General features: G+C 39.0%; 2 protein-coding genes across 2 annotated transcripts; one reads left to right on the top strand and one right to left on the bottom strand.

Annotated features, from left to right (window-relative positions):
* Positions 1–1,989: 1,989 nt before the first annotated feature.
* On the top strand, positions 1,990–5,082 carry LOC120294901 (proline-rich receptor-like protein kinase PERK2). Its single transcript, XM_039315836.1, has 3 exons — positions 1,990–2,609; positions 3,594–3,692; positions 4,950–5,082. Exons 1-3 carry the CDS (start codon positions 1,990–1,992, stop codon positions 5,080–5,082), a joined length of 852 nt encoding a protein of 283 aa, XP_039171770.1.
* A 2,662-nt stretch (positions 5,083–7,744) lies between these two features.
* Positions 7,745–12,178, bottom strand: LOC104440513 (heptahelical transmembrane protein 1). Its single transcript, XM_039315835.1, is given in 6 exon segments — positions 7,745–8,227; positions 8,229–8,624; positions 8,717–8,771; positions 9,999–10,091; positions 10,286–10,429; positions 12,147–12,178. Coding segments are annotated over 6 exon segments (1,008 nt in total). The 3' UTR covers positions 7,745–7,939.
* Positions 12,179–13,297: the final 1,119 nt, after the last annotated feature.

Genomic DNA, 13,297 nt, shown 5'->3' with positions numbered 1-13,297 from the left:
ACCGAGCCTACATTACGTCCATTGCAAAGTCTCTTCAGATTATGACACTTAAATTAACATAAAGGGTCATATGTTCGAAAGCATCGCTCGAAGAAGTGCGTGTAAGATAATTTATGCCTCATTTCTTATGTTTCTTGACTTGTAAACCCCAAGATGATTGCAAAATATCACTCATTTTTCAAATAACCTTAACTCAAAGAGTCCCCTTTGTCAAGCCATTGACCAAGCCCACATTACAGTCCATTTTAAAGACCTCTCAGATTGGTAAAACCGTACCCCTTGCGAGATTGCTCGGACCCTTGTTTGGCATGACAATGGAGAGATAGAGTGATTGACAAATCATGCATCAAAGGTCAGGATGAAATGCCCATTTTAATGAGGATGAGAGAAAAGTCCTTTCAAACCAAAGGATCCCTCATTTGACACATCCATGACACTCATGTGTTCAAAATGGAAATTAGGTGTTGCAAGATTAATGGAAATCATCAAGAACCTCCATTGAATTAATGCATGTTTTGTGATTACAAATGCATGTTGCCTTTCCTATGACCATGTTTTGCAGGATTCGTATCCCCGAAGATCATAGATGTTACTAGGTAAGTATAACTCTATCCATATCTTGAATATTTGTCATTGCACAAGTATTCCTTTTTAAGCATACCGACACTCAATTGAATTGTCCCCCAAAGATTTTTCTCCAGATTCAATCTAATTAAGGCGACCGAAGAATGGTTCGAGTCTGGGTCAGATGATTTCTATTGCAAGGCTGGGCGACCAAAGAATGGTTCAGGTCCTAGCCAAGCAAAACTTTAGTCTAGGCGATCGTAAAATGGTACGGGTCCTAGACAACATTTATTGCCCTAACAGGCGACCGTAGAATGGTACGGGTCTTAGAAAAGCAATTTCCTTATTCAAGCGACCGTAGAATGGTACGGGTCATGGAAAAATAATTTCCTTCGTCAATGCGACCGTTGAATGGTACAGATCCTTGACAACACTTATTTCTCATTTAGGCGATCGTAGAATGGTACGAGTCTTGGAAAATGAATCTCTATTTAGGCGATTGTAGAATGATACGGGTACTAGATAAAACCTTTATGCCATACTGGGCGACCGTAGAATGGTATGAGTCCTGAGAAAGCAGTTTTTTTCTGCCATACTGGACGACCATAGAATGGTACGGGTCCTGAGAAAACAGTTTTTTTTTGCCATACTGGGTGACCGTAGAATAGTATGGATCTTGGGAAAGCAACGTCTTTATAAAGTCATGTCACTATTCTAGGCAAGCGTAGAATGGTACGGGTCCTGGACAGGTAACACCCACTACCTCGAATTACTCTATCCTCCTCGAAGGTAAGTTATTCCAGGTAGGTTCATTTATCATTTGCATTAGCATCTCCATGCATCATATAAATTGCATTAGAAAAAAATGGAATTCATTTTCCAACAAAAATCATTCATTGCTTGAGCATGACCAAAATTTAGGTTGAAATTTGTCTTTAAATGCAACATCTGCGAGCTCACCTTCAAACAGGGGCAGCTGTTGACACCTAAATTTTTAAGTTGATTTTTGCTAAATAAAAAAATAAAAAAATAACCACATGGCATATAATTTAGGCAAATTTATTTTTTGTTATATTTTGTTAAGATTTTTCATAGATTTAGGTAATATACACTTTGAGAGATGCATTCTTGCGCAAAAATGGAATTTTTTTTATCAAATATGTAAAAAATATTGGGCGGGATGAAATGATATATTCAATGGAATTTTATACTAGCAAAATTGGCAATGAAATATACCACAAGGATACATTTTTTGGTGTATAAAAGAGTCACGCACGGTTGGGGGAAAGGGAGTCCTTTCCGTCAGTAAAAAAAAAAAAAAAAAAAGCAAAAGGTGAAAAAGTGAGTGGAGAGAGGAAAAGTAGAAAAAAAAAAAGAGAAAAAAGAAAAGAAAACCCCCCCGCGCGATTTGTTCATCTTCCCCGCATGGGGGCCTTCCCGCCTTGTCGCCGTCGAACCTCGCCGCCGCCGTCGCCAATCTTCGTCCGCAAGCGCTCGAGCCGCCGGTCTCTACCCACAAGCCCTGACGACCTGCGCCACCCCGACACCGAGCCCCCGGAGCCTCGACGACACGCCGCCACCTCGCTTTGGCCCGCGACCGCCGCCCCCGCCTCGTCTCTCGCCCGCGCCCGCAACAAGAACCCCGGACGCCGCGCCAATCCTTGCCGTTACGACTCACCCTGCAGATCTGTCTCCGCCGTCGATCCTAAGCCACCGGTGACCGAGCCGCAGCCGAGCCGAGATCCGGCCGCCGGAGTCCCTCCGCCCGCAAATTCGAGGTCCCCAACAACGAAGGCCCGGACCCAGCTCGACACTTCCCTTTCGCCGGTGCCGAGCCTCGTTGAAGACCCAGATCTGACGCCGCCCTCGCTCCGTGCCGCGACGCTCGCGCCCGATCCGATTCTCTCGCCGGACATCGCGCCCAACAGCCCGATCCAAACGCCGGAGCTCCTCATCACGGCCACCCGAGGCCTCCCGCCGTCCCCGCAGCACCCGCCGGGTGAAGCCCGTGATCCGAGCGCCCCGACGCCGCCGCGACGCAGCCCGTGCCGACCCGTGACAACCCCCTCGCCGAAGCCCCCGCCGGAATCCTCGCCGGCAACACTCCTCCTCGCTAGACCGACCAGACATTTCTTTTCTTTTTTTGAGAAAAAAAAAAAAAAAAAGAGAAAAGCAAAAGAAAATTTAGGTATTTTTTTATCTTATTTTGTTTTATTATTTTTGCTATTTTATTTTATCTTTTAGTGTAATTATCCTTTTAATGTGAAATTGAAATTCCATGATATGAAATTGCCTTGAAACTAGTAATTGTCAGTCCAATTTTCGAGCTCGAAATCCGACTCACAATTACTTAAAAAAATTGCCAATCCGATCTCTCACCCGAGATCCGATTCGTGATTTATGTGAAAAATTGGTCAACCCGATTTATGTGAAAAATTTGGCGTGGCCACATAAGGGCCGGCGACCTCGCTGGAACATTGCCGGTCCTCGATGATGTCGAGCCACGGCGAGGCTTAGCCTCCCTTGCTAGGCTAGGGTGAGGTCGGCCTCATGCCACCTAGGCAATGTTGAGGCTCACCTGGCCACGAGGTGAGCCAACTCCTCGGAACTTGCCTCGCCGTGGTTGGCCAAAGAGAAAATGAGAAAAATAATAAAACATAATAAAAGTGTTAAATTAGAAGAAATAAAAAAAAATTAAGAATCCTATCAAACGCATTTCTATCCCAATAATAAAAAGTTTGCAAAGTTACAAAACGTGTTCTTTCATTTAGAAATTGTTTATGAGAATAGAATGAGAAAAATACATTTCGATAAAAATTATTCTTGTTACCAAACGCGCCCTTACTTATTGTCTTCGCTAAAGCTTAGATTCTTCTTAGAGATTTAGCAGCATGACTACTGGAATGAAGCTTGACTGAAAGTGCAAATTAGATTGTCTAAGTCTCTTTTCTTACTAACCACGACTCCTTGGATTTCCAAATTCTTCACAGCTTGCGCTTCTTTGAGACTTATTTTTTTCTTTATCACAGAGTTTTGATAGATGCAGAGATTGTGAATTCGCTAAAGCAAGTTCCAAGTCTGCAGATTCTATCTGCTTACATCTGTTGCTTTTTCTCGAATCCTATTAGGTAATTCTTTGTAGTTATATATGTTGTGTCGGTTCATAATTTATCTTCTTAAAATTCACCACACAAAGTACAAAATAATTTATCATCCTCCTGCTCTAGCTTTTTTTTTCTTTTGTACAGAGGACAATGTAGCGGTTAACAAACAATTCTCATGCTGGCGACAGCAGTACTCTTCAACGAAAAAGGAAAAGTAATAGTAGAAGAAATAAAATTATGGAGCGACAATCTTGCAAACAACTCAAAATAACTTGATAGCAGAAAAGATTATTACTTGCATAAGATCACATTGTAAAATCAAATTATCCATGGATAATGAGAAGCATATAACAAAGACTATAGCTATGTGTTATTTATACTATAGCTATGTGTTATTTCGGTATCTAAACTTGATTATTTGTCATATAAGGCGTCAATGCAATCTTTTTACAAAATTATGAATTCTAAGATTCTCACCTACTTGGAGCACAGATGATAACAATTTTATTTCTCTGTATTTCTATTTTTTTCTTGGGAATAGGTTTTAAAACAAAAATCCATTTGGTAAAACAATTTCATTTTTCTATTTTCAAAACAAATTTTTAGCCCAAAAATAGGTTTGGAACATAAATGACAAGTAGAAGTTTCCTAGTTTTCTATTTCTGGAACAAAAATGAGAAGTAAAAATTCTTCTCCTTGTCCGCCTGCCTACTGCCTCCTACCATTGTCCACCAACCGCCATTGGCCATTCACTACCACTGCCCGCAAGAGGGATATTTAAGGAGGTCTATCAAATGAATTTTATTTGGAGAACAAAAAAATTGTGTGTCATTATCAAATTTGTACTTTTACTCGGAAACTCGTCTAGGGAATATAAATAAATAAAAAATCTATTTGTAACCAAAAATTGTTTCCAATAATAGAATTGTTATCATTTGTGTCCTAAATGTCCATATGATGTTTTTATTAATGTTTATTGTAATCCTTAAAAAGAGGTAACCTAACCATTCAGCTAAAGCATGCAAATCACAACATATGAAAATAATATAAAACGGCTTTGTTAGTAAGCCACAGCAACAACCCCATGAGCTTGTTTCAAATCAAATTTGATTTCCTAGGAAAACAAATTTTCCCTCACCTATACTAGAGAAAATCATGCGTGTAATGTCTAAATGAAACTAAACTAATTCTAATAACGAAATCTAACAACCTAGTCAAGGCCTATTTCTCTAATAAAAATTTCATTTGTTTTTTGAATTTGTATTTATTTTCTGAAAACAGGAACTCGGGTTGGGCCCTTGGACCCGATCTGAGTATGGGCGGCGGATTGCAATCCCATGCGTCCAGGCCATGGACAGATTATTGGGCTTATTGCATTGAGATGCTTCAAAGAAAATTTTGGCTCAGCTCCTAGAATTTAGCCCAATTTTCCCTAGAGACCAATCGAATCCAAATCTATATGAAACGGGTTCAGCCCAATCCTCATTAAACCCATTTTGAGCACGACAGCGTTTAAGCCCATCTTTTAATGCCCTTCTTCTTCTTTTTATACCCGTTTTCATTATCTTTTTTATTTCTATTTCTTTGCCTGAACATCCGCACTTTCTCACTTAATGTTCGTCACCCCCGGATTCATCTAAATTTTCACGTTAAGGATTCAAACGAGACTCCATCTGAGACCACTTCTGACGTTCACCAATCAACTGCCACTTTCGGCCATCCCTGAGGACAGAATCTCAATATTGCAAACCATGCATTAAGTACATTACTAGAGACACGATAATTTGCACATCAGTGACTCTCGCTCATTTTCCTCATAGAAAATTCCCATGAGAAAGGGATTTTTATGCCGGTGCAGTACATGAAAACAACGGGAACAGAGGCGAGGAGAAGAAAAAACGTAGAGCAAAGCAAAGATCAAAGCGAACACGTTACAATCTCGGACACTCAACTCCATTCGTGCAGAAAATTCTGCTCCAACCGTGGACATCAACAAGAGCAAAGGCCTTCTGTGTGAGCCCCCTTCCACAAATTCTTTTGAAAATGTGTATATACAGTAACGCCAAATTTCCGGTGCAAATCATTCCACGTCGGCGTTCTAGAAGAAATGGTGTGACATTTATGAGCAAGAATCGATTCTCCTTCATTCTCTCCAATTCTCTAGTGCACGCGATTATAGCTATCCGATTTTGGGCTGTCTTATTATTTTTTAATTATTATCTACTATTATTCTTTTTTATATCAGTATTTTTTTAAAGAAAAAATTGAATTGTTAATCAAAATTCAATTGACAGTAGCTCTCGATTCTAAATATCGATTATTTGGGCGAATTATCTCTCTTAATTCTATCGTGTATTCATTTGACGGGATTGATTCTAAAAACATTCTCGGATTAAAGTAATATAGAGAGCTTGGACCTTTCCAATAACAAGTTACCTTGTCCGGTTCCTCCACAGTTAACATAGCTATACACACTTTCGATAGGCAACACACGAGATAGAGAATCAATTTAGAATTTTTGACAAAGCAAGTTACAAAGGCAACAACTCTCCCCCGTGGATCATCATTAATAAGTTGTAATAGCTTAAATCATGATCCAAGAACACCGTCAACTGTTGACAAAGATGGTGAGGATGAGTCTTTGAAAGATGCCTTCTTGAGTTTCGCATGATCATACATGGTGGCATTCGTTGGGGTCATCGTTTTTCTCCATTGCCGTTTTTGTCTACTTAAACTCCTACTATCTCAACTTAGCATTTGTTTTGTTTGAAAGCATATCCCATTGTTTCCGGAGCATAGCTCGTGCTTGCAAATTTTACACATCTTGATTCTCCACTATGCATGTTGAACCATCGGATCGTTGTATTTTCCATCTTTTCCTGTAAATTTGGACATGAGTACCATTGGATTTTCTTTTTGTTGTGAATTGAAGGGAAAGATTATTGTGGTGACAGATATAATAACCTTAAAAAAGAAAAAGTATGGATGTGACTTGTTATCTCATATTGACAAGTGCTTCTCTGATTTTCTTTGGGAATTTCTACGATACACTAGTAGAACTTACTGCCTCCGTTTCATGACCCTTTGAGCTTGGTTATGATGGCTTGTAAAACAATTTGATAATGTGTTTCAACGTTTTTGGACTTTAACTTCGATGAAATGTCGTATGGCTGATTTTGCAAAGCCAGATCGGCTATTAACTATCCTTTCCAAAAGGTAGCTGATTTTTTTTGGAGATTTAGCAGCATGACTGCCGGAACGAAGCTTCACTAAAAGTGCAAATTAGATCGTCTGAGTTTCTTTTCTTACTAACAGCGGCTCCTTCTTGGACTTCGAAATTCTTCACAGCTCATGCTTCTTGAAGACACTTTTTTTTTTCTTTGTCGCAGAGCTTTGATAGATGAAAAAATTGCAAATGGGCTGGAGCAAGTTCAACGCCTACAACGAAGCTGGAACATCCATCCTTCTATTTTGTATTGACGGAGGTTTTCTAGTTTTTGTTGTCTTTTGTTTCCTTTTGTTGTTGTTGCTCATTTTTTTTTTCTGGGAACCATGGCACCCTTACACTCGTTCTAGACTTTTGTCTTCTTGAGTGTCTGTTTTTGTTAGTGCCAGGCCTCCCTCTTGTATTCTTTCTTGCAAAATCAATATATTACTTATCTTTACCAAAAAAAAAAAAAAAGTTCCAAGCCTGCAGATTCTATCTACGTACATTTGTTGCTCTTTCCTGAACCCTGTTAGGCAGACTCTTAGTACTTATATATGTTGTATTGGTTCATAATTTATCTTCTTAACAGTCACCACACAAAGTACAAAATAATTCACCATCCTCCTGCTCTAGCTTTTTTTTCTTTTGTACAGAGGATGATACACCGGTTAAAAAAACTATTATCATGGTGGTGGCGGCAGCAGCGGTAGCAGTACTCTTCAGCGAAAAAGGACAAGTAATAGTAGAAGAAATAAAATTATGGAGCACCAATCTTGCAAACAACTCAAAATAACATGAAACTAGAAAAGATTATTACCCGCATATGATCACATTGTAAAATCAAATTATCCACGGATAATGAGAAGTATATAACAAATATAATGAGCATTCCACTTCTTTATAAATGGAGGCATCTCCTCTGTCATGGAGCGCCAACTCTCCTTGAGGCTTCTTGCTTTGGGGTGTACACACAGTAACAACGTAATATCACGAACCCCCAGCAAATAATAGCTCACACTCTCTTCAATCGAAATGAATCGAATTTTGACAAATTCTAGTATCGTTACACAGTTCCATTGCACCCAACTCTATCTCGCCACTGTAAGAGCAACAGAGTAGCGCCATAATGAGCCAAGGCACCCATGATCACAAAGACGTGAAATATCTGATGGCTGTGACCAGCAAGGTCGAACCAACCCGGTTTTAGCCTCTCAGGAATCCTGCTAACATAAAACAAAGTTCCTGTAATGTAAGATAGCGCCATGGCCAACTCATAAGCAAGCGTGATGGAGCGTTGGGGATTGCTCCAATTCACAATGCAGCCATGGATTGCAGGTATGATACCGAAAAAACGCCATGGACGAGAAGAGCATTGCTCGAAATGCCCGGAATTTCCCAGAAGAAAGAGAAGGGGTTAGCAGTGTCATGACAGTGAACATCCCCATCGCCGTTATTCCACCAAGGTAGATCAGTTGCCAATGGGGCTCGCACTGGAAAATGTAGTAGATTGGGGGGGAAAATGAGGTGATGATCATGACCGTGATACCCACATAGTCCATCCGCAGCAGCTGGATGTTCAAGCAGTGTGAGTGGCATGAGAAAAGGTGGCAAATGCTGCTCGAGAGGAGGCAGAACATGGATCCGCCTAAGAAGATGAAGAATGGCCACCGTGTCACCGCCGCTTGGAGTGAACCAACCTTCATTTCTTCTTCTGTTATCTGATTCAAGTTCACCAAAGAATTTGTGCCCTGAAAACTATTTGTGTTAGATGCATCTGATACTTCAAAAGAGAGTATTCTTTTCATAATTCAGAATGAAACACCATTGGCACCCCACTTACCAAAAGCAATTCCTTTGAGTAAGATATATTAGTTCCTGCACGAGTAGAGTTTGACCTGCACGAGTGGATTTACATATGAAGCCATTGCATAATCTATGGAAATACTTGTTGGAGTCTAATCTTCAGATCACAATTTATAGAAAATGGTTCAATCCTGTCTGCCGGAGGGAGAGAGCAGGCCAAAATGGTGAAAGTGAATGGGCAGAGCACTAACTGAATAACTACCTAGCTTGCTCAAGCCGATACTTTCAAATTCAATTTGACAACCAGTGTACTCCTCTTTACTATAAAAGCTATGTACCACTATGATTTGGTTCAGAAAATCTTAGCAGCAATCAACTTTCAAAGCATTCTGCAATAGTGTATTATGAGCTGCACCACGTGTGAACTTTTTCTTGACACACACTGTGGAAAATGATTATCCATTGAGAGTGAACTGAATCCAGTTGTATTACCAGGAGCAGAGAAGAGATTTTCCAATGGATTGGATCTTTAATTTCTGTTTGAAAGGAACGGAAATTTCTACTAATACTTTGATCCATCATGGTAACAAATCACAGGTGACCATTGCCATCCATCTTAATTTGGCACTTGCTGTTTGAACAAAGACTGTCTCAACTGTCAGGCGACTACTCCTGAAATTTAACAGCAATGAACATGGCGAGCACGACCCTTGTATATTTCTATGAAACCAACTTTCTGAGTTTAATTTAATGTGCCTGCACTTAATTTCACAAACTTGAGTTATTTATCTATGGCACCTGCAATTTCAATACAGCACCAGAAGAAAATGAAGGTTAATGGCAATTTCAGTTGCCAGTTGCAAGAATGGTCGGCTTATGAAAATGGCCGGGTTGCTCATTATGGTAGCAAGCCACGAATATGACCATACTAAATTGACTTGTACAGATTAAAGATGCCATTCTGCTAATAAACCGGCAGTTCAAATCTAGCTGATTGTGACTGAAATTCGACAATTTTAAGCTGGTCATGGAGGATTTGATGAAAACAGGGTATTTCAAAACATCCTTGCCAAAGGAGCAATTGAGCAAGCTCTCAAGTGAGTTATAACTTGCACCAACAAGCCTCATGTCAGATTACACTCGAGACAGTGAAATTGAGCTATGACAATCAACACAGATCGGGCTGCTACTGGCAAATTCCTCATTATATATGTATAGCTATGAATCCCACTCCTACAGAAGTTATGTGTTTGATTCAATACTACCGAGACTCACTAAAATGTCCACGCAAGTATAGGATTGAATGACACAAAACGCACCTTGAGAAGAGGCCGAGAAGATCCGCCACCTGAGGCACGTCCACAAAATTGGCCACCGTCAATATCAGAAACACCAGAAACCCAATCAAATGCCTGCTCACCATCACACACAGGACGCAAAAGAGATCACCACAAATCACCCAAAAAAAAAAAAAAAAAAAAAAGAGGATAAAAATGAACTCAAGAAGAAAATATGAACAAAGATGGCCTTGCATGAAAGAACAACTACAACTAAAAAAGCATCATTCATCCATACGTCCAGACGTAGAGCGTCTCGTTGTGCTAACGGAACAAGCTGAAGGCGGCCTTGGCAAGCGGCCAGCTGGCGCAGGTAGTGGCCGAGGATGAACTCGCTGTCCTTCACGTCCTCCGGCAGCTTCCGGAACGATGCCAGCGCGTACCGTGATGCCGACGTCGTCCCTCCGCAGCAACTTGATGTTCAAGCAGTGCGAGTGGCATGAGAAGTAGAAGTGTCGATGAGAATCGATGGTGGCCAAAAATTAACAACATCGAGTTTTAATTATTTATCTTACAAAGTGATACCTGGGAAAAGATTTGCTTTTACAATTTAGGTGAAATCACTGATTTTTTTGTTGTTTATTTGCAAATAATCATTTTTTTTAATGATTTTATAGTATTCATTTTATCATTTTCATATTTCTCTTTTAGAGAAGACTGAGCAAAGTCGACGGTGGCAATCACGTCTTCCGTTGAATTGGCCCCAACAGACTTAAGTTTGCCCATGATTGTGTCATGGAATTGGCAAATCGAGACAATCACTCGAAAGGGAAAGACTGCATGTATAAATGAAGTATATAAACCTCGAAAGTTTGCAGTAGGTGAAGCAGAGACTAACAAAAAAAACACCATATAAACATGAAGTGTCTTCTATTGGGTATGTTTGACTTATAAACATTTATAATGGATGTGAATTACCTAAAAGCTAGTACTACCTATGAAAGTTACCATATTGTTTCGTTGGAATTTTTCTTGCGACAAAATATCTTTCACTGAAAGTCATTTTTAGATTTTTAAATTGAAGGAGACAATGTTTTGCACCAACTCTAACTTTGACTAGAACAGGACTACACAAACTATGCCGAAATTTAATTGATTATACAACCTAAGAACATAAACATATATACTATGCTAGAATTTAATCGATGACACAATACTCAGAATAAAGATACGTATGGCGTGAATCTGAAAGCTACAGCTAAGAAATATGTTGGAATTAAATTGACAATGTGAGTCTGGAAAGTAGAATTACAATGCAAGAAAGTAAAGATACGGAAAGATAGTAAATTTGTTTGATTTGTGTGGAGGGTCTCTGAAGAGTACGATATGGCTATTTAAAGCCCACAATAGACGGTTATCGACAAAGATTACAAATAGACGGTTATCGACGAAGATTACAAAGGGAAATCACAAACAGATGTTGCAAACTGTTATCGAATGGAGGTTACAAATGGATACTTGAAAAAGAAATAACTTGATAGCGCTTATGAAAAGTTACAACGATCCTAAAATAGTGGAAAAATAATCAACCTAAGGTTATCCTCTTATCAATTGCTTGCTATTGATATTGATGACTTCGTTGATCAACTTTGAGATTCTAATCGATAACTTAATGCTCTGTGTCGTCAATAACTTTACTAACGCGCTGCTGTTTCTCTTCAAGTTGCCAATGATTTTATTCATAAATGACCAAATTCTGCTTTCATCGATTAAGTCTACCTTGATAATAATCTAAAAGTTGGCCAGTTTTTTTGGTGGAAACACAAATAAACGTGAAGTGTCTTTTATTGGTTTGGTCAGCCTATGCTTTTGACATTTGAAGAGATTTTTCCAGCCTATGTTCTTTGACATTTGTATGCCTTAAATTTTGACAATCTTGCAAAGAGCAATCTAGAACATCTTGAAAATGGTTCAACTAACTTTGACATAAAGCATCCAGAGAGAGATAAAAAAAAAAAAAAAAAAAAAAAGACTTGTGCATGTCGGCAAGTGGAAGATCCTTACGATTTTCAGCGCGATTACCATTTGATGTTATTCATGAATCTATAAACTGAAGATTTGTCGCTAAAAGATGAATTGAGGCCATTGGATGTCAATTATTGCGTCTTGTTAGTGCGAGAATGATCATACCTAGTTCTGTCCAGAATTAGTTGGCTGCGCATCGCGTGATTCGCAATGAGTTTTGGTCTCATTTATGCTTGATTTTGCCATTAGTTGATGGGGCATGCACACTTGTTCGTGTTTACTTGTCAAAACGCCTTAAGTGTTTAATGGGGGTTGCATGTGTTTAATATCTAATAATGGGTGAATCAGTCCTCGAGGAGACCGTTCGGCTTGTTTTCTCAGATAATGGAACCCGGTTGGTTTGGGCTTGATGGCGCCGAGTCACGATTGGTTCGGATTTGACGGGGAGCAGTCGGAACCCTTTTACATGTATGCATTAGTTTCATGATTTTTTGTATTTCATCTCAATTAGTTTCTCATTGTTATCATTTTAGTTAGGAAATTTCCATCCCTGGATTGGAGTAATTACATGCTTATATTAGGATTTAGCTCACGCTTGTCTTGTTCTAGAGGTTAATAGAATCATATATTCATAGGCACTTATACATTCAACAAATATGTACCTATGCCTCTATATTTTCTTTTGAGTGCTGCCTTTCTTTGTCCTCTTCTCTTATAGTTTCTTTTCCAAATTTTGGTGATTCGTTATGACTTCTTATGAAATTTTATTTATTATTCCCTAATTCTATTAAACTATTATATATCTCGTACTAATAAAACAACGTGATGGTTGGTTTTGTGAATAAAATAATCCTAAAGTCACTTTGATTTCTGTCATTCTCTTGATTAGTAGTCACTTCTATAAAACGATCCTAAGCTACTAATTTAGTTGTCAAGTCATTGCATGAACAGAAAGTTTGTGCATTAGTCTACACATAACAAATTTTAAATCTATTGTCAGTAAAATTTCCAACATACACTCAAAACGCCTCAGATGAAATCCTAGCGAGTAAAAAGACAAATAAATGATATAACTGGATACACAGTTCGTACAATATACTATTTTTTATTGATCTTTAGAGAATTAGTTAACCTATTGATAGTAACAAATATACAATGATCTTAACAGAGCATGAATTTTACCGGCACCTACCCGGTAGTGGGTTTGACCCCATGTAAAGGCTAAAGGTCCTCGATGGCCATAATGAGAATGAGAATATGAGACTAATAGGGCCAGTGACAATAAAAATGAAAGAGGTTGAATTTTAAATCTCACT

This window comes from Eucalyptus grandis, chromosome 6 (assembly GCF_016545825.1).
Source record: "Eucalyptus grandis isolate ANBG69807.140 chromosome 6, ASM1654582v1, whole genome shotgun sequence".
Taxonomy (NCBI): domain Eukaryota; kingdom Viridiplantae; phylum Streptophyta; class Magnoliopsida; order Myrtales; family Myrtaceae; genus Eucalyptus; species Eucalyptus grandis.
This window is presented reverse-complemented; position numbering and strand designations above follow the sequence as displayed.